Below are 25,614 nucleotides of genomic sequence, written 5' to 3' on the forward strand. Positions count from 1 at the left end.
TATACACCAGAAAGTAGTATTTTTTGAACTGACATATAGCTGGTAGATGTCCAATTCTCAAACTTGGGAATCTGGAACACACCCATTCATGTCTTTAACACAACATGGTAGAAAACTTCCACCATTATATGCAATGAGTTAACAGTATCCAAACCACTGAGGCTCCACTGGACTGTTCTAACCATGCAGGTTTCCAAATTACAATATTAGATCTTGGTAGTTAAAAACATTTAATTCTAATGAAAATATTAGTACCAAAATAATGATTTTCAAAGCTACCTTGTTTGAGATTTTTCAAAGCTACCTTGAGATTTTCAAATCTACCTTGTTTGAGATTGACTATTATGAACACTGAGGTGAAAGACACAGAATATCAGCTTGGGTAAGGGGAAGTGATACTAAACAATTTAGAGGGGAGATATATGCAATGTACAGTCACTCCATGTCATTCCTTGTGTCCAGGTTTGTGAAAAACCACTCTTTTCTTTTTGTCTTCTTTTCATTTATCTCTTTCTGGCAGTGGTGATCTCATGTTTGAGTAAGAGTGCTTCTCACATTGGTCCTTTGTACTGGTTTCCTGATAAATGTTGCCTAATTCCAGGACACGAACCTGCAGCATCTCCAAGTTTCCTCCACACAACCTTCAAAAAAAAGAAGGAAAAAAAGGAATAAGCATCTTACTCGTCCTCTTCCACAAAGGATGCATTTTTTTAAGTGAAACAATGAGAGAGGCAAAGATGGATGTGAAGACAAGAGACAGAATATCCACATGGATGAGTTCAAGCACAATATGCAATGACAAGCTTTTGAAACATAAGAACTGCTTAGTAGATGGGATTGCTACACCTTGTTAGCAACCAGGGTCAAAATTAAGAATGATGGGCTAACTTACTCTAGTTACAGAAGTGGTTCTGAATTCCAGCTGCACTTGGAAGGTTCTTAAATAGTAATTCCCACCCTCAAAGATTCTGATATCATTGACAGAAATGAGGCATGAGCAACTTCATTTTTTTAAAAGCTCACAAACTGAGTCTAAAATATGTAGCCAGAATTAAGAACCCCTTAGCAAGATCATCGTGATTTCCTCTATGTATACATCTATAGCAAAGGATATCAAAGTGTTTAATGCACTGAGGAAAATGAATGAGCTTTTGTTCTTGAGCTACTTAAGTTCTGAGCTGGCAGTCTTAGGACCATGAGTAAATCCTTCTGGATTTTTCTGCAGAATGGGGGCCTCAGTCATCACTACACTATCATCACCTTGGCTATCAAACGGTATGCTCTTTCAGATTTCCAAAACAGCATCCAAATGTAGGAAAAAGATAAGAATACATTCAGAAATCACTTAAACAGATACAATTACAACGTGTTAAAAACTGGGCCATTTTAGAGGGACATTAGCAAAACTTGAGATCAAGAATAATGCTAAGTATAAAAGTAAAACTACTGAATTCACCAAAAACATACAAATACTCTAACATTAATTAGAATACACACGTATGTGCATGCATGTGCATACACATAATAGCAACCATAACCCTCCTAAGGTGTTTCACCATAAGGTTAATGTTCAGATTGATTAATTCCACAAAAATTTACAGTACTCTAACATGGATACAAACTAGTTTGTATTAATTATTCATAAATTGTGTTTCTTTTGTTTTGTTTTTGCTTGTAGATGGAAGCAGATACTCCAAAGAAACCCAATACTATTCACAGTAATATGTAAATATATATGTCTCTGTCTACCTTCATTTGAAAGCCAATAGAACTTACTAAACACTATTTTTCAGTCTATATCACCACATGGCAGTAACGTCCTGCTGTATTCAAAGGGAGTTACAGTTAGGGTCCTTAAATATTTAAGAAAGGAATTAGGCAGCAATGGGTGACCCAAGCTATACACACAGAAGTTAGGAAAGTCTTTCTTAATAAATTGACTGATGAGGTACAAACACTGAATCAAGAAGCCAAAGGATGCTATAAAGTTTCCTTTTCTAGTCCTTAAATACATTTATCCTGCATGCTTTGAAAGTCTGGTTTAGATGCAGAGGATAGACTTGAAGACTTCACAAGGATCATAGACACATTGCATTAGATGTTTACAATTCACAAGTGCAACTCCTCTTCAGATAGTGAAATGTAGAACACAATGGGCCTACCCCAGAAATGACTACGTGGTAAAAGGACACTCTTACAGAAGGCTGTATTTGAAATAAACCAGCAATACCGAGGTGGACAGAGGAGTAGTGATTCGTTAACTAAAAAGGCAGAACAGGTATGTGTTTGAAACTGTGACTGAGAAGACCAGTCAAATATTTCAACTTCTTCAGGGAATTTACAAAGCCACACAGACAAACCTAAAATAAAACCATCCCTACGAAAAAAAAAAACAACAACAGATTTACGATTTCTTATTTCTTAGAGGCTAGAATATTTATTTCTTCAGCACAGTTTGAGAAGAGAATAACTAACATCTTACTTACTACTAACAAACATGATGGCACTATAGATAACAGTCTTTTTACCGTACAGATATCATCAACTTATCTCCAGGAAGAATATCAGAAACTACAGCCAAACTTATCCTAAATTCTACCTGAGTCTTATAACTAACTTCACATTATGAGAAAGCTTTCCATTTCTCATGTAGAAACAAGCTTAAGTTTCTCTAACAGAAGCCAAGACTTAATAATCTTTACTAGTTTCTAAGAAATTACTGATCTATAAAACTATCTTACAATCTGCATTTTTCTTCATTTTCTGGTATTTACCATGTGTTTTGATCATATAATTTATAACAATGACAATATTGTTTTAAGTCAATACTGCTTTCTCTTGATTTTTAAATTGTTTTCAAATATAGGGTGGCTTAAAAATGAGATTTTGATTTGTTTACATTTTTTTCAAATTCTGGGGACCAAAGGAAAAAATGGACACTTAGAAAAAGATACACTAAAGAATTTTTTTTTTTTTTTTTTTTTGAGTTGGAGTCTCACTCTGTCGCCCAGACTGGAGTACAGTGGCCACTCCCGGCCACCGCAGCCTTGACCTGCTGGACTCTGGCGATCCTTCCACCTCAGCCTTCCAAGTAGCTGGAACTACAGGCATGCACTACCACGCCCGGCTGATTTTTTGATTTATTGTAGAGATGAGGTCTCGCTGTCTCGCTGCCCAGGCGGGTCTCGAACCCGCAAGCTCAGGCAATCCACTCACCTCAGCCTCCCAAAGGCGCGGGATTACAGGCTGAGCCACTGAGCCCGACTCTAAAGAACTTTTTAAAACAAAAAGGCTAAGCTTTTGGCTTTCTGAAAGGAGCTTATATAGTGAAAAAACAACACTACCTGGTGCCTTTTGAAGTATTTTTGAAAATGCAGGCAAACCAAAAGATCAACACAAAATTACCAAGATTCAATCAAGTAATGGGCTTCATTTAAGACTAAAAAATATATTTTCCAATGTCCAAAAATTGAAAGAAAAAAGGAATAAAGAAAAAAAAGGAAAAGGAAATAAAAAGAATAAAGAGAGAGAGAAAGGAAAAGTGGAAAGAAAAAAAGAAAACAAGGAAAAGAACAGAGAGAGAGAAAGAGAGAGAGACAGGAGGCAGGGAGGAAAAGAAACAAACAATTCTGGCACTTCTTTACAGAAATTCTGGCATTAAGCACAGATGATCTTCTCTGTAAGATATGGTGCTTTACATCTTTTTTTTTAGGAGAGAAAATGGAAATTCCCAGATTTATCATACTTAGGAAAGTGTAAAAAGTTGGTTCGCAAAGGAAATTTCGGTACTACTTCTGATTTCACTATTCATTTGGAAACAGTTTGAGCAAGTAACTTAATTTCTGGACCTTGGCTTCTTCAGACATACCCAGGGATTCATATCTGAATTGCCTATAGTTTGGTGTTAAACTCACACATTTAAATTACGAAAGAGCTCCACATACTACTCTTTGGACAACACTGAAGGATGACATCTATGGTCCCTTCTAGTTCCACAATTTGTATTGTCTAAACTTTATATCTCACTCCATAGTCAATAAATGAGCAACACCAGTAATTCCTAGGAATGTGGCTCAAATTTTTAAATTTATCTGAGGAAAACATTCAAATTGAAAACCTTAAGCATAAGTTGAAAAGCTGGTAAGGTGAATAGTGGTAAATTTAGGAAATATGACATCTAGAACTAGTGACCTTTTGAAAACAGACAACAGATTTGCAAGAAAGAAAAATAACTTGCAGAGGGTCACAAAAGAAAAAGCAGCCACAAAACAAATAAGCAGGAAACTAAACATCTCATCTCAGCACATAAAATGCCCAGGGGATTTATTATGCAACATTTACTGGATTCCAGAAACATCTCGAGATGAGTAAGTGTCTGAGAATATCTGGTCCTAATAGATCTACAGCTGGAAGAAATTTCTAAGCAGTTTCCATATCCTAATGGAGAAAAGAATATGAAGATAAAAGTATAATATTAAGCAAATTTAAAATCATTACTTAGCATAATCGGTGCTTAACCATGATTTCTTGTATTTAACAAGTGGCTTCCTCTACAATATTCCATTTAGCTATTTAAAGCTTCACAAATTATACTCTTGATTAAATGATATATCACATGTATATTACAAAAAAATTAAAATTAATCAGTGATCAATAAAATGTAAACCACATTAATGATTAAATTGGATCTATATCATGAAAATGACATATCTTTTTTTATTAACCCTGTTCTTCTTTGACTTAATGGATAGATTTATATTTGTCTAACTATCTTTTAGGTTCCTATATATTTCACATTACTATTTTCTGAGTTTGTGTCAACCATTGAAAGCTAAAGATAATACTTTGCATGACATGAAACACACATATCATATGCATGAAGCATTAAGCAAATATTACCTAATAAGGTGGTGATTTTTTTCCCAAGAATAGTTACAAATAAATCTGAAGAAAGTTGTATCTTCTTTGTTTATCATAAATTTTTAAACATTGATCTTTAAGGAAATTCTTTAAAGTATGAAACAGAAGTATTTTATCAAAATTAGTAATATAAGATTTTAGAGAACAAATTTAGTATTTAGAAATGTTCATAGATTCTTCTGGAATACAGAATTGGCTAACCATCTCTGATCTGAATATTTTGTAACATGATTATTATGTTAATAAAATGCAATAGAACTGAAATTTAAAACAAGGGGAATTGGTTTTATTTTCATAGAAAAATGCAAAAGCATTTGGTCAGCATTCTGAAATGTATTCATGAAGCAATAACTAAGCTACAATGTGGTTTCAACACAGAATACACAATAAAGCACATTAAACTTACATTGCACATTTCTCTGACTATAGCTTTTTCTGTCTCACTAAGGTCATGTTCATACTCTTTACCCTGTTGACGATCTATAGTTTCCTGAACATCCAAGACCTGGATTTGTTGAAAAAGAAAAGCAAATTTCACATGGAAAAAAAAAACTTGTTAGTTATAATAGAACCATCAAGGAGCTCCACTTTGTAAAACCTTTAGTTTTCTCCATGTCTTCATATCAGATTAGTATATGGCAAAATATTTTCAAAACAGTTGTTTCTGCTGAAATCTATTTGGAATCAAATGAATTCTATTTGATTTTCAAATTGCTATTAAAAGTGATCCTTCACCTCACTAATAGTGAAGTGAATTCATTAATGTCTAAAATAATCAGAACCATTTACTTTGGTCATTAGGATAACCTGACTGTGTCAACCACTTGGAGGTAAGTCAGTAACTCTTTCTCCATTGTAATGCCATTGTTTGGCAATATAATCAATTATATGCCAAACGGTTCAAACGATATGTAGACATGGCCTATATAAAAGATGACTAAAAAAAGATGATAGTGATGGGTGAAACCCAGAAATATGCACATAAGAACTACTAACACTACAGTTCTTCCCTGGACATGTCCCCAGTGCCTAAGAAAAGCACGTGGGGATGGCACTTTGACAGTAGCAAAGAGAAACACTGGCTCCTTATAGTGAAAATACTTGCACAACACTAAATATTTTTTTATTACAGCAAAATGTCTAGGGATAAAATGCTTTTAAAGCCTTTAGAGGTCTATGTTTCCAAATAATTTATTTTCCACTAAATTATCCCTAAATGGATTGAAAATATTCCTTCAAAAGTGTCCACAGTTTTAATGTAGATACTTTCTATAGTATAAAGGGGGACAAAAGTTTGACTTTGAAGTGCTGTTTATTATTTTTATCTGTATCATCTTATAAACCAAAGCATTGACGTAACATAAAAAAACTAATGCTTTTCCTAAAACTCCTATGGAATTCATACTGAACCATGGCACTGCTGAAATAATTCGTTCTATCATTGTCATGGTAAATGCTGATGGTCCTATCTAAAGGTATCACCTGAGAATTTATAGCAACAACCAGTTGAGTCAAACTATATGACTTAAGCATGAAGTGTGATCTTCATGTCAAGTTCACAGATACTGTCAGAGACTAGAGTTCGATACTGTAATAAATAATCTAATTTATAAACTACTCTGATTCAAAACTTCCAGCCATTATTACTATATAGATACCACTTCTTTTAAGTCCTGAGACTCACCTCAGATTGCAGTTAATTTACATTCTTCACATATTTAGAGGAAATCACTGTGCTCAGTGAATATTCACAGAAAACTTAAAACGCTCCTTGTACAAGTTCATTTGCCTACAAATTTGATTTGCAATGTGCCTTAGAGAAGTGTACTTCAAATCAGTTAATTTCTACTAAAGTGAAGCTCTAATTAATAGTTATTATGAATTTTAAAGCTAGAAAAATATAGTGTTATTGCAAATGGGCTCATTTCTCACATTGATTTGCAACACGCCCCCCCCAAAACCATGACCGTAGAGTTTATTAAAGCCTAGAAATTTCTATGAAATTTATCAGAAAGTCAGAAACTGAGTCATTGTTCTAATTATTCCTTTCAAAATAGACAAACCTTGTGATATAAATCTACTCTAGATAGGGGACTCTTAAAATAAAAAGCATGTCAAGTATTCACAATTTCTGTTTTTTTACATTGAGATCTTCTTAAGATGCATTTTCCAAAAGCTATGTTTGCACATATTTCTGTTTCCCAACACAGTTAACTCACAGAAGCAAACATATTTTATATTCAAGGGCCCCAGTTATCCAATAAAGGAGCTTCAGCTGCTCAGTATCACTCATCTGCCAACTGAGGACACTTATGTGTACTGATTATGATATAATGTCTCCCTCTCTTGAGATAACATTTTATATGAAAATTAGAGAATGAATTCAGAGAAAATTGAGGAGCTCTTTCTTGTCCTCCCCTTCCTTTCAGACCACACTAACAGCTGCACTGAGAAATCTTGAAAAGATTTCAGTGTGACCCACTATGCTAATTAGATTCAAGCTGCACTTACTGTTTAATAAGGCAACAGGCCGAAATGGCTTTCAAATAGTTTGAATAGCAGGGAAGGCAAGGTGTTGTTTCTGGAATGTGTACAGATACTTAATACCACAAGATTGAAATCAATCTCTGGTCCATTTTCTACTTCTAAAATGCTTTTCACATAGCTAGTGCCTGATTCATGTGAAAGTTCATTCAAATGCTGCTACAGAGAGCAAGTTGTTTGTCAGTCAATAAACCAGCACCCACCAGATGTAGGGCAGTGTCCCTCATACTAGTTTGTCTTCCCAGGGATTCCCCTCAGGTGCCCACTTTGTTAATTATCCCAACCAAGACAGGAAAATGCCACATGCCCTGCCACTGGCCATTAGCATGAATCTCCTTTCTTTCTTCATCAACAATTTGTATATGTTTAGGAAAAGCAAATTCATTTTGTATAAGGTAAAAAATATATACACTGGGGGAACAAAATCTTCTGCTAAAACTAAATTATCACAAAATCAAATAAACAGTTTTAAGTTCTCATCTACTTATTTGCTTTGTGCATGTCACTCCAAAAGAGTGCTTCCTCAATCTGATGAGAAATCATTCTGAAACAGACACAATCTTAATAAAAGTTGTGAAACTCATGTGGTAAAAAGCAGAACTGAAGTACTCTACCTACTTTATGGTTCAGAAAGGTTTGAACAAGACTGCATGTTAGGAATTATAGATAAATTTGGCAGATAGTGTTTCATACTTGGGAACTGATAAAATTTTAAGGAACCATCTCTATTTTTAAGATGATTTTTATTATCTACACCAGTTTCTTCTCTGAGATAGATAAATACTGACATCTTTTATTTATTATTCATTTTAGTTATGGTGCTTTTAAAATTAATTTTACTTATTGGAAAGCTCATTATTAGTCAAGAAAATAGTTGATAAATTTCAGCAAAATTTTTGTTAAGTCATTGCAGACTGTGAAGTAAATTACAAAAAAAAATTAGTTTTATGTATAAGACCATATACCTATTTTCTACTACTCTATAAGGGAGCATTCACTGGAGTTTGAAGATCTAATTTCTACTTTTTATGTTCGTTTCAGTACTTTTAGTAAGTTGCACAATATACTTCAATTGCATCAAGAAATAAAAATATGATATTCTTCCATATTTTGACCAATTATTAACCTCCTACGTTTGAAGATATCCATGCTACAAACATTGCACATAAAATACCTATTACAATATTTTACACATACATGCACAGACTTTAACTTTGATGCAGATAGATATGAGCCACATTATACTCAAAACAAAATGATAAAACTAGAGATTCAACCATAAGTACCCAAACTCATTGTTAGTTTAGAACAATTAAAATCATACTTCAAAAAGTTATACCATAAGAGGTCAAAAAATAAAACATCTATGGTTCAAGCAAGACTGTGAGGACTACCAGACTACAGCGAACAAGCCACGACACAACTGAAGCTCTGAATAAATGGTTGCACATGGTTGGTTACCTTAAGAGAATGTACCACAGGTTCAGGCTGCTGGGAAGGTGTGACATGTCCACTGAAGCTAGCTGCAGAGTTGGGTGAACTGTTACTCCCATCAGCCCCTGATGACAACCTAAAAGAACCCTTAGTAGAAAATCAACAACTTTGTTATTAAAACAAAAGTCGTTTGTAACTCCATAGATGTCATTCAATATTCAATGTCACTGCCAAATGATAATTAGGCATTTTGTTACTTTTCCTTTACCTATCCTAAGATGGTATCAACCTGTTAATTGGAACACATTAGCTGCTTGGCCAGCAGGAAAGTTTAACCAAGAGCCACTTAATACATTTCCAGATGTCATCTCTGATTACGTTTCCCCTCCCTCCAAGGAATGGCCCTTAAGAACACTGCAAAAATGATTTCTGAAACTTGAAGATACTCAGAGCAGAGAATTCATGAGCTACTCTACAACTGAGTTAAACATGCTCACTCAGCAAGCAAATGCCAAATTCCATATGTCTCAGAATATGCAGACTAATCACATCCTTGCACTGGAAAAACTGTGTCTCTTATAAAATCCTTCTTTGAGGGAAAGACCTACAGTAGAGGATTTTCCAAAAAGATGTAATGAAATTTAATATTTTTTTAAAGAACCAATTATTTCATTTTCTGGCCTTTTTAGACATGGAAAACAAAATGATACAAATGATACATTTTCTGTTTAGTGATTCCTCAAATTAATTGAAGAGAAACTAGAACTTGGGCTTGATTAATTTGACATTTCCCCCAGGGATCTGCACTTTTTCTAAAGGTTGCTTGGGGAAAGAGTGAGGAATCAGCAAAGAAAAAGAAAGCATCAGGTATCTACTCTCCTAGTAAAAGCAGCCAAATGGGAATTTTTCAAACCTACTTTTATGTAGATCATTACACTATTAGAGGACCTAAGAGATTTTAATTTCTGCCTATCAACATGTCTACAGATTTTTTCATGTCTAATAGATTAATAACTGCTCTAGTTAAGTTGATTTCATCAATCTACCCATGAGGAAGAGTCACTGAAGATGCATTGTGTGTGAATGCATAAAGGGAGAAACGATAGTAATTTAGAATGTAAATTTGTACATCTCCAGGAGAACTTTTATGCTGTATATTTTAGGAATGAGGGAAGCTGTGCATAGCAATTATATGTATGGATTGTATGCAAACCACGCTTTATAGGGAAATTAACAATTCTCATTGATTTCTGCAAAGACTGTTATTTATGTAGTTTACAATATTTTATTCCTTTCTTTGTTGCTATCACTTCTTCCTATGTCCCTGAAGGCTCCTCTTGTCATCTCATAAGCCTACTGAGGCCACATTCTTTTCCCTGCTCAAAGAATTGTACAATCCAATCAGGTCATGTCTTCACCCTCACTAGCCAACAGGAAGAGAAAATGGTAGAATGTGACATTTAAGTGGCTTTTTTGGCTTTTGTCCCTCATTGCTACTAACACTTAAATTATTAGCAGGTAATGACATAAGTACTTCCAATTATAACAGCCCAATCACCTCTGGAAAAAGAAAATATACAGATTGTTTTTCTGTATTTGTAACTCAGATCAAACCAGACATTATAATGCCTGCCAAACCTATGAGAAAGAAAATTGTTTGAAGTTTAAAGATGGTTAAGGAGCATATCCTCCCCCTACCTCACAACCAAATTTTGGACATTTTTTTCTTCTGTAGTGATCAAAGGGTTCCCAAACCGGGGTTAATAAAGGAAGCTCTCATTCCTGAATAACCCTAAACCTCTATTCTTTTCTTTCCCTCCTGGTATCACTAATATGAACTCTTTTTAAAAGACTTCTGAGGTTAAACAGAGTTCACTTCAAACCTCACATTTAGTGCTCGCCTTTCCAGTGCTATTTTCCCTCTTATTGGTAATCTAATTTAGCAGGCAACAATCCTTCCTACTCTGGACTACTTCCTTCCGTTCTTCCTTTCAAACCTTTTTCTGCCCAGACCTTCTGTTTCAAAGATTCTCTTCCTAGGTCTGGCAAAAAGATAGGTATATCAATATTGGCATCATTTTGCTTAGGTATGGGCCTTTATCTTTCAGTGTATTTTGGTTTAAGAGAATTTCTAAAGTGAATGCAAACAGTATCCTTAAACCAAATCATCTGGGTCATTTACCATTATTTAAACTTCAGGAGAATCTTGTTCTATCCATATCTACTCAGAAACACGCACACATTTTTTTAAAAGTTAGTTTCCTTTAAAAATAATAGAATCTTTCCTACAGTATACTGTTAGGAAAACATATCATTCAGGGATTAAAGTTCTACTTTAAAGTAGCTTTGAGAGTCATGGCCTCGTATTCAGCCAGAAAGATCAAGGTTCATATTTTATGTTGTTTTTGTAAAGCCACAAAGGTAACCAAATGCCTGGTAAAATTTAGCACCAACAGATGTTAAATAGTTTTCCAGAGTATAGCAACAAAATGAAGCACCTCATTCTATTATATCTCATTTAGTGCTATAAAATAGGTTAGTTTTATATGTGCTTAATAGAATCAGATCAATAGTTGGAGAGTTATCTCGGTTCAATTGATATTTTACTTACAGTTGACCAATACATTTTTACTGAACTGTGTTTAAATTATGCTTCTGAGTGAAACAGGGAATGTAACAAGAGAAAAATCTTAATAAAACTGGAAATGTGATTTCCAGCTTGAGTTGCTTGTTTTCAAGCTACTGTGATTACATAGTGCATGCATCACCTCTCAGTCAGTTGTCAGCTTGAAAGGGCAAGGAATGATTTTCTGAGCTGGCCTAGAAACATACAATTTTGAAATGACTTAAACTCCTTTTTTCATGAAAGGTCCATAGTACCTTTGTATTTCTCTCCTGTTTTGGGTTACCCAACTTTCATCCCAGGTTTTGGGGAAAAAAGACACACACACACATACACACACACACACACACACACACACACACACACACACACACACACACAAAGGAAGACCATTTAGGAGTTGAAAGATTCTACTTCCATCCTCCCTCCCCAGATTTAGACACACAGCAACCTTCTTTCATGTATCTAAACTTGTTTCCTACCCCCCAGTATAACTTTTCCTCTAGCGACAGAAGTCATCTGGTCATGCACAAGCAAATGCATCCAGCTGACTCTTCACTCACCGGGAAAGTGGGCAGGCATCGTCCTATTCCTCGGCACCCTTGCCACCACTGCAAGACCCGCCGGGCTCTGGGACCCCAGCCTTTCTCCATATTTGAGCTGTTTCTAGTTGGAGGTTGCCTTCTATTCTGGCTGGCCTTATATTTGGAACAATATGGTACAATCACTCAGAAAAATACTGTTTCCCAAGTCTCAAGAAAGCAGATAGAACATGAAGCTTAATGAAATGAACAACAATGACCACAATGGCAAGCTGTAGCATGCACTTGTAGCTAGGGAAAAAAGAAAATAAAATGAATATGAAGTTCTGTATATCAGAGCTAATACTGATTTAAGTTTTCAGCAAAGACATAACTATATTCTCAAGCTATCAAAAAGAAGCCCATGATAAAGTTAAAATTACAGAAAAAATGGAAACTATTTAAACAACTATTTCATGGGTTTTTACCTGTAAGAAATAAACTGCAGAACCTCAGAACTTAAAATAATTATTCGATATACTATTGGGAGCACTATGCTCTTTTGTTAAGGAATGCAAATTTGGGATACATCTTCAATAATATTCAGAAAACTGATATTGCGTCAAATTCTCAACATAATTTCTGTACATTGAAAAGTATGTAATGAGCTAAGAGGTCATGATTACATTAAAAATATTTTACATATAAAATCTACATAATTATCAAAATATTTGTCAACCACTTAACTCCCAAATTCCTATACCTGTTGGAACTAGAGATATCATATAACTAAAATTTTTTTAAAAAACTAAAAAGTATACATTTCATCTTTTTTCACATCACCAAACTGTATAATCCTAATAAAATGATCAGAAACAAAATAAACTTATTTGAACATGATTTTCTCTCCCTGTCAACTCTCACTAAGACCCTTAACTAACAATGCTATGTCCCAAGGAATGAGAATAATTTTTAAAATAATGGAAACCCACAAAATTCCAGTGTCTAAATATTGTAGTTTTAGGAGACTAAACATGAGAACATAATATGTTAGTTCTCATTGATTCATTTTCTTGGAAGTCAGTGCTCTATTCTGAATAGTACTGGTCTAATTTTACTTATCTCTACTTTTTCAAATTGAACAATTAAAAAAATGAACACGGTCTTAAGTATAAAAAGAAATGATGAGTAGCATTTGGTGCTCTCAAAACTTTTTCTAAATCTATGAAATCAGTACCAAGTACCTATCCAATAGGTACCAAATACCCATTCCTCACATAAAACACAGACAATTACATATTTGTACTTGGGACACAATAATAATTTCATCATAGCAACACTGATTTGAACATTGCTCTTTTGTCATGTGTGTCTAATTTATTTCTATCATCAAAAGAATTTTCTCCAACAATTTATAATATGGTTCATGGCTTAAAAATTCATGTCCTACCTCAATCTGCATGGTTTTATTTCTGAGGCAATCATTAATGAGTAATGCAAATTTTATAGTTACTTTCATAAATACGAAAAGATATCATGTGGATTTAGTTCTGTCCATGGTTTATGCATGACTCAGCTTTTGTGTTTTTCAGATTCAACAATCAAGTAAAACATAGAGGAATTTTTACTTTCATTCTTCCTTAATGTGTAGTGAGGCTAAATTCCAGTGCCTCTCCACGGTAACAAAGCTTATTACTATACCTGTGAAACCTAAGGTATAGTAATAAGGTAGCATCCATGACCATTTAGAAGCAAGCTGGAAAGAGCAGTCATTCAGCAACTATCGATTGTAGAGATTGTACATTATGATACAAATTTCAGAAAGTAGATACCATATAAAACAACAACTATACTTTTAAGTCATGTAAAAAGTTATCTTCAAACATAGTAAATTTACATTATATAGTGTTATTACTCTCTTAAGTGAGACATATGTAGGTATCAAATTTTTGTGAAAGAGCAAACTACTTGATGATATAACCATTTTAAAGGAAAAGGCACTCTTTTAGAACCAGGATTATTAACTTTCTGGTCAAGTCAGCAACTTTTTATTTAGTCTGTATACATGAAAATGTGTTCTGGACCAACCATCATCTTTGACCTTCAAATAAACTACATGGAAATGGTATTTATATACTAATAAAGGTTTAGCACTTTGCCAGCTCTACAATTGTCAATCATGGTATTTTCTGAAGATAGCTTCATAAAACCTAAGAAGCCTTCACAACTTGGTTGTTGGAGTTGTTTCTGCCAACTTTGGAGCTCAAAATAGGGAGCCCAGATCCTGACTATTAATTGGGAGAATAATTCCAAATAATCTTAAGAAAATCACTTTCTATTTTCTGAGGAAATTTCATTTTGCTTAGTTTTGTTTTCTGTAGTTTTCCAAAATTCCAAATTTCTAAAGAGTAATTGCTGAATGACCCACCCTTCCCACAGAAACCTGTGTACTGATTAGCTACTTTATGTATAAATATATGGCATAATCCACAAACTATTTTGTGGATACCAGAATGGTCTACCCTAAATGCTAACAGTAAAGTAGTGCTCTGCATCAAGATTGTGCAGGAGGCAAATTGCAGATTATTTACTATGTGGTAAAGACTCATAGAAATCATGAATTCTAACACTATAAGCAAACATCCTTGATTAGGAAACAAAAGTATTTCTTCTTATTACTGAAGAAGACAATATACATTACTATTTCTATGTCTTATCATAAATCTGAAAGATCTTTTCATTAAAGTTGAGGTTTGATATATTTTTTATTATTGTCCACAAAATATTTGACTACTTCATTAGAATTAAGAAAAATTAAGGCATTTAAAATGAAAAAGATCATCTTAACAAATACAAAATATATTATTTATGGTTTTACTGAGAAAAATATTATAATTCATCATATGAGTTTTAAGAGAATTGACACAATGAAACTACTGTGATTAAGTTGTCATTTTGCTATTTTATGACTATGTTTTAGTTATTGTTATTTCTAGTAAAATGATTTTAATTAAGTTTGAAAGTTTCTATTCTTTTGCCTTATATAAGAATATTTTTAAACATTTAAACATAAATAACAGGTATTTTTTCCTTTTTACTATTGCACATGGTGTAAAATAAAATAAAAATTGATGTCTTGTTTTTAAATTTTTTCTTAAGATGCATATTATTTTCAAGGAAAAAAAAATGTATGCACTTTGGGTATGACAGTGCCTATAGTTCTTCCATATATAAAACAAGTGAGGAATGTTCTTTATATTAAAATATTCTTATATTCCTTATAATAATCTCTATCTTAAAATTTTCTTCACAATATCCTTATCATAAAATAATTCCATCCATCACTATTTTAAGTTCTGATGATATTCATACAAGCTTTCACTCAAAAATGAGCAAATGACACTAATCACTATCATCGTGTAATGGTTCACTTCACAAAGGTGGGTGTGGATTTCATCCTGATCAGCCTGTTTTCACTCTAAGCTTTATTCACCTTATAAACAAGAATTGTAATAGGACAGTCTTCAGAAAGAACAAAAGGTACAGAAATCCCAGAGGTTTGCACCCTCTACCTCTCTGACCCATTGTTTCATTAAGCTAACAGAAGAAACCACTGAAATTAAAGGGTTGCATAGGTTACTGCCCTAAATAAGATAGGAAGAAATCAGCAAGAGACATGCAGAACTGAGCCCACTGTCTCATAAAATACAAGGATAGTTCAATAATCTGGTTGTCACCAAATCAAAATTATTTTTAAAATTCATAAAATTATTCAAGGTTTATATATGGTCCTTTATGTAATTTCTATATGTAATTAGAATCAAAAAGGGGGAAATGTACACTTGTAAATAAACAAGCAGTTGGGTGAAGGTTAAGAATTAACCATCACTGCGTCTCTATAAAAGTTTCAATATAATTGTACTATAGTGAATAGTTTTTATTCCTTTAAAACTCTGGACACCCCTGGAAGGTAAATAGTGTGGAGTTTTTCAGAAAATGAAGTGCTTCTGAAATTTGTGAGGATGAAGAAAAAGTGAAATTTAAGTACTGAGAGGAAGAAAAAGAGGGAACTCCAGGTTCTACTCCTTATTCACCAGACATCTCAGCAAACCTTGGACATACAGATAAAAGTTCCTCTGGAAAGATTACTGGAAAAGCTGGGCTCGGTGGCTCAGCCTGTAATCCCGCGCCTTGGGAGGCTGAGGTGAGTGGATTGCCTGAGCCCGTGGGTTCGAGACGTGCCTGGGCAACTTGGCGAGACCTCATCTCTACAATAAATCAAGAAATTAGCCGGATGTGGTAGCGCACGCCTGTAGTCCCAGCTACTTGGAAGGCTGAGGTGGAAGGATCGCCGGAGCCCAGCAGGTCGAGGTTGCGGTGGCCGGGAGCGGCCACTGTACTCCAGTCTGGGCGACTAAGTGAGACTCCAACTCAAAAAAAAAAAAAAAAAAAGATTACTGGAAAAAGCCTCCAAGAATCATCATACTAAGTGAACTATCACAGAAGCAAAGAACTGAATATTTCAAGGATATTCAGGGGCCACTCATCCATCACTGGACCCTGAACACTAGTCACATTAGCACACAGGTGGGATCTTCAGTCACTGGGCACTGCTAAGGGAGAGAGGGAGGTGGGAGGCACGTGACAACACAAAGGATACCTGGTTCACTAAGGGGCGGGGCGAGGGTAAGCATCAGCTGGAAGCCTAAACTTCACCTGCATGCAGCTTACTTATATAGTTAATCCTCACTTGTACCCCACAACAATAATAAAAAAAATTAAAAATTAAAAAAAAGAACTCTTCATTGGGAATCTTGATGATTAAGAATTGTAAAGTAAAAAGCAGTCCCTATTTAAACTAAAAGGAATAATTATGCATCAACCTGACTCAGAGACTTTTACATTTTATTGATTCTCAAAGGAAGAAGAGATTGGAAAACTAATTCTCACATCAGCATTTGGATGGGTTTAGCCAAAGTCAGAGCCTATGGATCTCAGGACTTCTGGGCTCAGAGTCTCCATGGTTCTCCAAACTTTGAAAGGGTACAAACTCCTATGTACTTAAACGTGAATTCATAACAAAGTTTTCAATCACTGCATCTGCAACATTCTCCCTTCTAACTAAGATCAAATAATAAATAGTTGTCTACTTAATAAAGATACACAGAGGTAGAGGGTGCAAACCTCTGGGTTTTCTGTACCTTTTGTTCTATTCTGAAGATTGTCCTATTACAATTCTTGTTTATAAGGTGGAACAAGCTTAGAGTGTAAACAAGCTGATCAGGATGAAATCCACACCCACCTTTGTGAAGAGAACATGATGATAGTGATTGGTGTCATTTGCCCATTTTTGAGTGAAAACTTGTATGAATCTCATCAGAACTTAAAATAGCGATGAATGGAATCTCTTAGATAAAACAATTTCTCTTTTTCTTTATTGCTTGTAATGAGTTATGCATGTAAAGGAAGGAAGTAAAAACCAATTCTGGGGGGAAAAAGTAGACCATTTAACTTTTTAACACAGTCATATGCTTCTTTAATTCTTTTTTAAGTCTAGGTCTTACTTTGTCACCCAGACTGGAGTGCAGTGGCACAATCACAGCTCACCACAGCCTCAAATTCCTAGTCCTAAGCAATGCTCCCTCCTCATCTTCCCAAGTAGCTGGTGTGTGCCACCATGCCTGGCTAATTTAAAAAAAAAAATTTTTGTGACCCAGGCTTGTCTTGAAGTCCTGGGCTCAAGCAATCCTTTTGCCTTGGCTTCCCAAAGTGTTGGGAACACAGGCATGAGCCACCACACATGGCATGATACTTCTTTTCTTAAATTTGGGTGAATTCATGACGTATTACTGTTCCTCACAGAAACAATGAAAAAAACACTAAGAAATATCCAATAGTATGTATTATCTAAAATCCATGAATCCCAAAAAGATGAAGACTTTTAATTTGATTTGTGGTCTCTGAAGAGGACAAAATTATCTAAAAAATGAAGCTAGAAAAAAAACTTCACGGTGTTTCACATACTAATGAAGAGAAAATGAAAAAAAATTGTAAATAAAACTGCTTTCTGAAAAAAGTTTTGTTTTATACTCTAGGAAAATGGAAAATTGATATATTTCATTTCTTATTGACTATGAATATATGTGTATAAATATGCATACACAGATATATATACACTTAGATATGTACATATATACACATATTCACATAAGAATATATATGTGTCTGTGTATGCACTATATACATTTCCAGTTGACTAAAATAATGTTTGTGTATATATATTCAATATATAAATTTCCAGTTAACATTCAATAAAGTAATGTCTGTCATATAAAATATAGGCTTCTGACTAGATATAAATAAGATGTAAACATCATCTAACAAATTTTAGAGCCCATTCTCTTATCTATTATAAAAAGCCAACTATGGAAGCCTGCAGAATGATCAGCTAAAGTGATTTCCTGTTACTTAAAGACATTCAATTTTTTTATAAATTCTAAATTTGATCAAACTATCATAAAGTGCCTCATATCACATCAGAATACATATCTAGTTTAAGAGAGAGAATGAATTCAGTCTTCCCTTATTAGAGGGTGTGAGCAGTTGCTTTGCCTAATCTTATCAGGAAAATAATATTTTGTTCAGTTTGGCCAATCTTCACTCTGACATATTATAAAACTATACTAGCACACAAATGGAAGCTCAGTTTAGAAAAGACTTTAAAGGTCACTTTGGAAAACCCTTTCTAAGAGATTCCTATGTATAGGATTAGAAATGCTGAGACTCTGCTTTACTGTAATAATAATTTTTAATTGGCTATATCTAAAGAAAAGTATACTACAAATTAACTAAAGAATACACTCAATACTGAATTAAAATACTAAATACTTTCCTGTATTTATAGGTATTCATTCATTTATTCACTTAACAAATATTTACTATGCACCTACCAGAGGCAATATCTCGTGCAGTGCCATGTAGCTATCTATTCTGAAAAATGTTTGTTGAAAGAGAAACACAGTAAGTTCAAATCATAGATTCTAAGGTCATACTGCCTATGTTAAAATTCTTGATCTGACACTTATGAGTTATGTGACCTCTCTGTGCCTCAATTTCCTCATTTATGAACACCGTAATGAGTAATAATGGTAAGATGGTATATCACTCTATGGGTTTGAAAACATATGAAAAGAGTTCTTAAAACAGTGCCTGGTACTCATAAGTGCTCTATATGCATTGCTGGCATTATCAAGAATGTTTTTGCTTTGCTTGTCAACACATTTTATAACGTGTCGATTTACGGCCACATGTTTATTATTTAGCGTAGTATTTCTCAGCTGAGAGTGATTTGGTCCCCTAGGGAAGAGATCTGGCAAAAATGTCTGCAGACATTTTTAGTTGTCAAAACCACAAGGTTTCTACTGGCAGTTAGTGGGTAGAAGCCAAGGATGCTGCCAAACATCTTACAAGGCACAGGACAGTCTCCTCACAACAAAGAATCATACAGCCCCAAATGTCACTATTGTTGAAGTTGAGAAGCTCTGTAGAACCATGCTGGAAGACTAAAAGGCAAAATTTATGGTAACAGCTCCATAGCAATTTTGCATATAAGGACAAGTTGCCCACAGGATTCAGAGTTTGAAATGAATTAGAAGGAAACTCCCTAAGCTTCAGCCCTCAAGTAGTCTAAGTATAAAAGTACCCACATTTCCACCCCCAAATATGAAATTACTCTTTCTAACAAAAGGAACAGAATTAAAAATACCCAAAGCATCCTACTGTAACAACACTAGCAAGAAAGGAATACAAAATAGGTAGGCACAGGGCAGTGGTCCAAAGAATGAAGAGTTCTAGGGGCGGAGACATACAGTATGCTGCAGTACCTTGGACATTGAGACACCAATCCCACATAGAGAATACAATGGGTAGAGGGGCTCTGTGGAAATTATGGAAGAGTGCAAAGCTTCCTTAACAATACGCTAGGCAAAGATTCTGCACTTGCCTTTAAAAGCAGTCACATTAGAAAAAAATAAAATTGTCAGCAAATAGAGTGAGAGCCCTGACACATGAAACTACATCTCAGTGCTGATGAGAACATGAATATCTGAAAATACTAAATAGATTAAAAAAGAGATTAAATCATAAAAGATAAAATAAATTGGAAGGAGAAATCTGGACTACAGCAGCGACCATTCTCTTCTTCACAGGTGGCCAGTGATTGTAGTCTGTTGACATGTGTGGCTCCTCTGTAGGCAGAAAACTCCTTGAAGGCATGTCTTAGTCATAATCGCTCTCAATTACTCAACACCTACTATGTTAGAACAACTGCTAAGTGCTGTAATTAAAAGATTGTTAAAACTGGCGAATCTGAGCTTTAAAGACTAACTGGGAATATCCAAAATATATAAGGAACTCAAACAACTCAACTGCAATAATAATAATAATAATAATAGTGATAATAATGATGATGATGATAACCCAATTAAAAGTGGCAAAGTACTTGAATAGACTTTTCTCAAAAGAAGACACAGAAATAACCAATAGGTATATGAAGAAGTGTTCAACATTACTAATCAAGCAAATAAAAACCACACTGAGATATCACCTCGTACCTATTTGAATAACTGTTATCAAACAGACAAAATATAATAAGTTTTGGCAAGAATGTGGAGAAAGGGGAACCCTTATACTCTCTATATAAGTACAGCCATTATGGAAACAAGTACGGAGACTCCTCAAAAACTTAAAAATAGAACTACAATATGATCCAGCAATGCCTCTGCAGGGTATACATCCAAAATAAATAAAATCAGTATGTCAAAGAGATATCTGCTCTCTGATGTTAATTGCAGCATTATGCACAATAGCCCAAATATGGAATCAACTCAAATGTCTATCAAAATACAAGCAGAAAAATAAAATGTTATATATACACAATGGAACACTATTCAGCCATTTATTTATTTTTTTAAAGTAAACTCTGTCATTTGTGACAACATGCATGAACATAGAAGACATTGTATTAAGTGAAATAAGCCAGGCATAGAAGACAAATATTGTAGGATCTCCCTTATATATGGAATCGAAAAAAGTTGACCTTATAGAAGTAGAGAGTAGAATAGTGGTTACCAGAGGCTGGGGTACTTTGTGGGATTGGGAGATGGAGAGATGTTGGTCAAAGGATACAAAATTTCCGTTAGACAAAAAGACTAATTTCAAGCGATCTATTATACAACATGGTGACTACAGTTAATAATGTATTGTGTTGTTGAAAAATGTTAAGAGAATGAATGTAGTGTTCTCACCCAAAAATGCTAACTATGTGAGATAATGCATTTATTAATTAGCTAGATTTAGTCAATCCACAATGTGTATATACTTTAGGTCATCATGTTATAGATAGCAAATACATATGATTTTATCTGTCAATGTAAATAAATACATAAATCTAAAAAAATAGATACTAACTGTGGACTTGGTGCTATTCATAATAATTTACATCCCATAAATTTGTTTGCTTGTGGTCCCAGATGTCTCTTACTGTTCTGTGTACTTATTCTTTAGCTCCTGGGCTTCAGGAAGATCCAGAAGATCCTAGGGAGGATCAGGTTGGTGGGAATGGTTTAAGGATCTTTAGGGGTATTGGATTAGAAACATGTTAACTTTAATAGTGGATACAGATTAACTGGCACACATCAGATGAACATCAACTCTGTGCTCATTTGACTTTCCCCATTTCAGGCACATAACTGTGGCTGTAACAGTTACATAAAGTTTGAATCTATAATAATAAACAAATGACTTTGAAACCTGAAATCTTACAAAGTTATCCAAATAATTTGTTAAGAATTACTAAAAACTCATTTTGGAATACTATATGAATCATGCCATAAAACAAATACAATAGGGGTCCAGGTACATATAGTGATCTTACAGAGAGAATAATCTATCTCCTGTTAGAACTTTCTTTTCTTTGTGTTTTCAATTCCACTGACACTTCTGGATCCCTTGCTCTTTCTGGTCCACACTAGTGTGATCTAAAATGTCACTCACTTGATTCTGTTCTACATTCTCTAATTCTCTCTTCCCCTCTCATTCTTTCCTGTCTTCCCCCACCCTCCAGCCCTGCTTCTTTCTTTTCTCATTCCCTCCTTCAGTTCTATCTCTCTCTATAGTCCTGGAATTGGTATCAAAAAACTTGTTTCAGTCTGGATTCTTAGCTCTGTTGATGAACAAGTCATGATCATATGAATTTTATTTCCAATGGTTGACAAATGGGTCCCAGATGTCTCTTTCTGTTCTGTGTACTTATTCTTTAGCTCCTGGGCTTCAGGAAGATCCAGAAGATCCTGGATCACCATCCTGACTACTCATCTTAAGGTAATCTGACAAAAATTGAGCTCAATTCTAAGACTGATTACATTTTACAGTAGTATTTCCTATATCTTGGAACATTCACTTAAAATATTAACAGATGATCAAAATCTACACGAGACTGTGGTTTTTCCTCTATTATCCCAAAAACAGTGGCATATGAGCTTGACTTGTGTGCCTATATACTTGGTAATTGCTAGGTACTCAACCATCCATCAAGTAACTAAAGTGAACTTTTAGAGTGCTAAAGTGGCCTGAAATAACTGAAATTGACATTTATTTGATGTACCATATTTGCCAAATCTATACGATGTTAAACACAGCTAAATTTCCACTATTTTCCCCTCATAGTTATTATTATGTAAGCAAAATAAATTTATCTTTAAAATCCTGAATCACCTCCATCAATTTCTAAGGTTACAGTAAAGCTCAGATATGTTAAAAGAGCAATGAAAAATATCACTAGAGATGATTGCCAGACCAAAAGTAGAAAAAGACTTTAATAATAGAGCATCCAAAGTATATACTGATTCTCATGAAAATCACTATGTAATGCCATATATTGAGTGGCAAAAATATTTTTAAAAATCACCTGTAGTGATACTATTCTCAACTTCATTAAGTGGAGACTACTCTAAGTTTTCAGGTGATCCTGGTTAAGGAAATCAGAAAGTAATATTTATTCATTCACTCCTCATTTGTTATGCCAAATAATAGCCAAGACTGACATCTGTGAAGTCACACAAGAGGTGGTAAGGAATACCTAAAATCTTATGCTGATGACATGTTCAGGAAAACAGAAGCAGTTCTTTCTTCCTATAGGAGAAGGATGTGAGCCCAGGATATGAGTCTGATATGACATGTAAGAATTAGATCATGGAAAACCTTCCATGCCATAGGAAGGATTTGAAATTCATTCTATAAAGAGCCATTGCTGTAACAGGAACTGATTTGTGTTGTATAGATTGATCCAGTAATAATGTGGAGAATAATTTGACTGGGGCAAGGTTAGCTGGGATAAAGTTCCAATTAGGAGGTCAAAAAAGAAGTTCAAGTAAAAAAAATGATAACTTATTGCCTATACTGGAAAATGGCAGAAGAAATAAAAAGGACAACATTGATGGATTAGAGGGCAGGACCCTATGAGCTTTAATGTTTATTTGAATGCAGGCAGTGAGGTAGAAGGAGGAATTCAGGATGACTCCCAGTTTTCTGTTAGGTACCAGCTAAATGGTCATGCCATTAATCAGGAGAGGAAATACCAGAGGAAGTAATATATCTAACTCCTTCATCAGCTTTTAAAATCAAGATCAAAGAGGTGATTAACAATACAAAGCTCTGAAGCATTCTTTCTCACAGATACCCTCCAAATGGTTTTCTTCTGACATGTGAAATAAAAAGAGTTTGCAAAATGTTTAAACTGGAAATGATTTTAACTTCATGCAATGATCACTACATTGCTGGTGAAAATATCTCTTCAGACAATATGATGTTCTCGGAAGAAAAATAAAATAATTTTGAAATAGCTGTTACTCCAGGCAAAACCTGCAGATATTTAAATATAGTTCCCAGAAAAATAAAATAAAATGAAAGTAATTACAGAAGGTTAGCAGGATGCCTTTTTACAAGAATTACAGAGGGCAAACCCCAGGAAGGAAAGAATTAATATCTTGAAAGGTTTAAGACAGCAAACACCCTGTGTCTCTGTAGCCAGAGTGACAGCAGACAAAGAATAACAATGAAGGCCTGCTTTTTAAAAAGCTGTTAAACAATAGGTAGGAAATGTGGACAACTGGATTTACATACATTCTCCTTCTGGTAATAAGTTTATGTGTTTAAATTTTGCCTTTTATTAGCCATACAACTCCCCGTGAGAAACACTGAAATTTCTAGGAAAAAAAAGAAGACTGACGTATCTAAATTGCTTTCCAATCAGGTTGACATAAAATGAAATCTTATGGCATTATTGCTGAGAGGAACATGTCTGAATACTTTTAGATCTTAGGCTTATAAAAAACGGAAAAAAAGAGCCACAAGTAGGACAGTGAGTGTAAGGGCATGGAACTGAATTGCCACTGTGGATGCAAGTGCAAAAAAGTAATGCTAATTAACACTGCATTTGACTTACAGAGCAGAGTCGATTAATGCTTGTGTTAAACACCTCAGCAAGCCATCAGAGCCCAGAGGAACACATGCATAAAGACAGAGTCCCCAAAACTAAACAACGATTTAAATAAACACCTGGTGAGTTGACTACAAAACATTACACTATGAGGTGGTGTTTGCTGCCCTGACTTTGGCAAAAGAAGGGGCTTAAGATTTTAAATGACTCTTCCAGTCCATAAAGCTCCCACACAAAATGGTCAAGACAAGAGAGAGGACAACAGAAAGGCAGAGTCAGCCTCATACAAGGGCAGCCACCTCTCTAGGACACACATCAATAATACAAATAAGCACAGTTGCCTGTTAGGCTGCAACTCCACCCATGCCATCTGTTGAAAGATGTATCTTGGAGCATTAACAATGATCATATGCATAAAGGTTTACAAAAACAAGACTAGTCAAAATGAATCTAGGCAGTGTAGCCTCTACAAACTTGGTAGTAATAAGACTGACAGCAGGGAAAACTGAAATCTGCTATAAGTGAAAACGTTGTTAGAGCACAAAAGGAAGCATTGTGAAAGCATGAGCTCTAACTGTCACAAACAGCTCTTACCAGGAAGAAAGAAAATCAAGTGATTTTAAAAATGTTTATTTTTGGCTGAATGAGATGGCTTACACCTGTAATCCCACCACTTTGGGAGGGCAAGGTGGGAGGATAGCTCGAGTCTAGGAATTCAAGACTAGCCTGGAAAACATAGTGAGACCTGGATTTCACAAAAAATCAAAAATTAAAAAAATCAGCTGGGCATGGTGGTGCATGCCTGTAGTCCCAACTACTCAGGAGGCAGAAGGATCACCTGAGTTCAGGAGGTCAAGGCTATGGTGAGCAATGAGGGTGCAGTGCATAATCATGCCAAGGCACTCAAGCCTGTGCAACAGAGTGAGACACTGACTCAAAAAAAAAAAAAATTTATTTGTACCATACCTCCTTACAAAAGCAATCCATGAAGGAAAACAAGATTTTCAGATTCAATCTGTCTGTCTGTCTGTCTCTCTCTGTCTCTCTCTCTCTCTCTCTCTGTCTCTCTCTCTCTC

At 34.7% G+C, this 25,614-nt stretch overlaps 1 protein-coding gene across 1 annotated transcript in view; it reads right to left on the reverse strand.

Moving 5' to 3' along the window:
* Positions 1-217: 217 nt before the first annotated feature.
* The window catches only part of CCDC85A (coiled-coil domain containing 85A), a 233,128-nt gene continuing 207,731 nt past the window's right edge, over positions 218-25,614 (reverse strand). Inside the window, exons 5-7 of the mRNA XM_008070606.2 lie at positions 12,085-12,219; positions 8,926-9,045; positions 218-641 (exon numbers count right to left, since the gene is read on the reverse strand). Of these exons, the coding sequence (XP_008068797.1) occupies positions 552-641; positions 8,926-9,045; positions 12,085-12,219 (345 nt within the window). The 3' untranslated portion in view covers positions 218-551. The remainder of the gene's footprint in view (positions 642-8,925; positions 9,046-12,084; positions 12,220-25,614) is intronic.

The sequence above is a fragment of the Carlito syrichta genome, unplaced genomic scaffold, assembly GCF_000164805.1.
Source record: "Carlito syrichta isolate Samal-C Ts95f unplaced genomic scaffold, Tarsius_syrichta-2.0.1 Scaffold313849, whole genome shotgun sequence".
NCBI classification, from domain to species: Eukaryota; Metazoa; Chordata; class Mammalia; order Primates; family Tarsiidae; genus Carlito; species Carlito syrichta.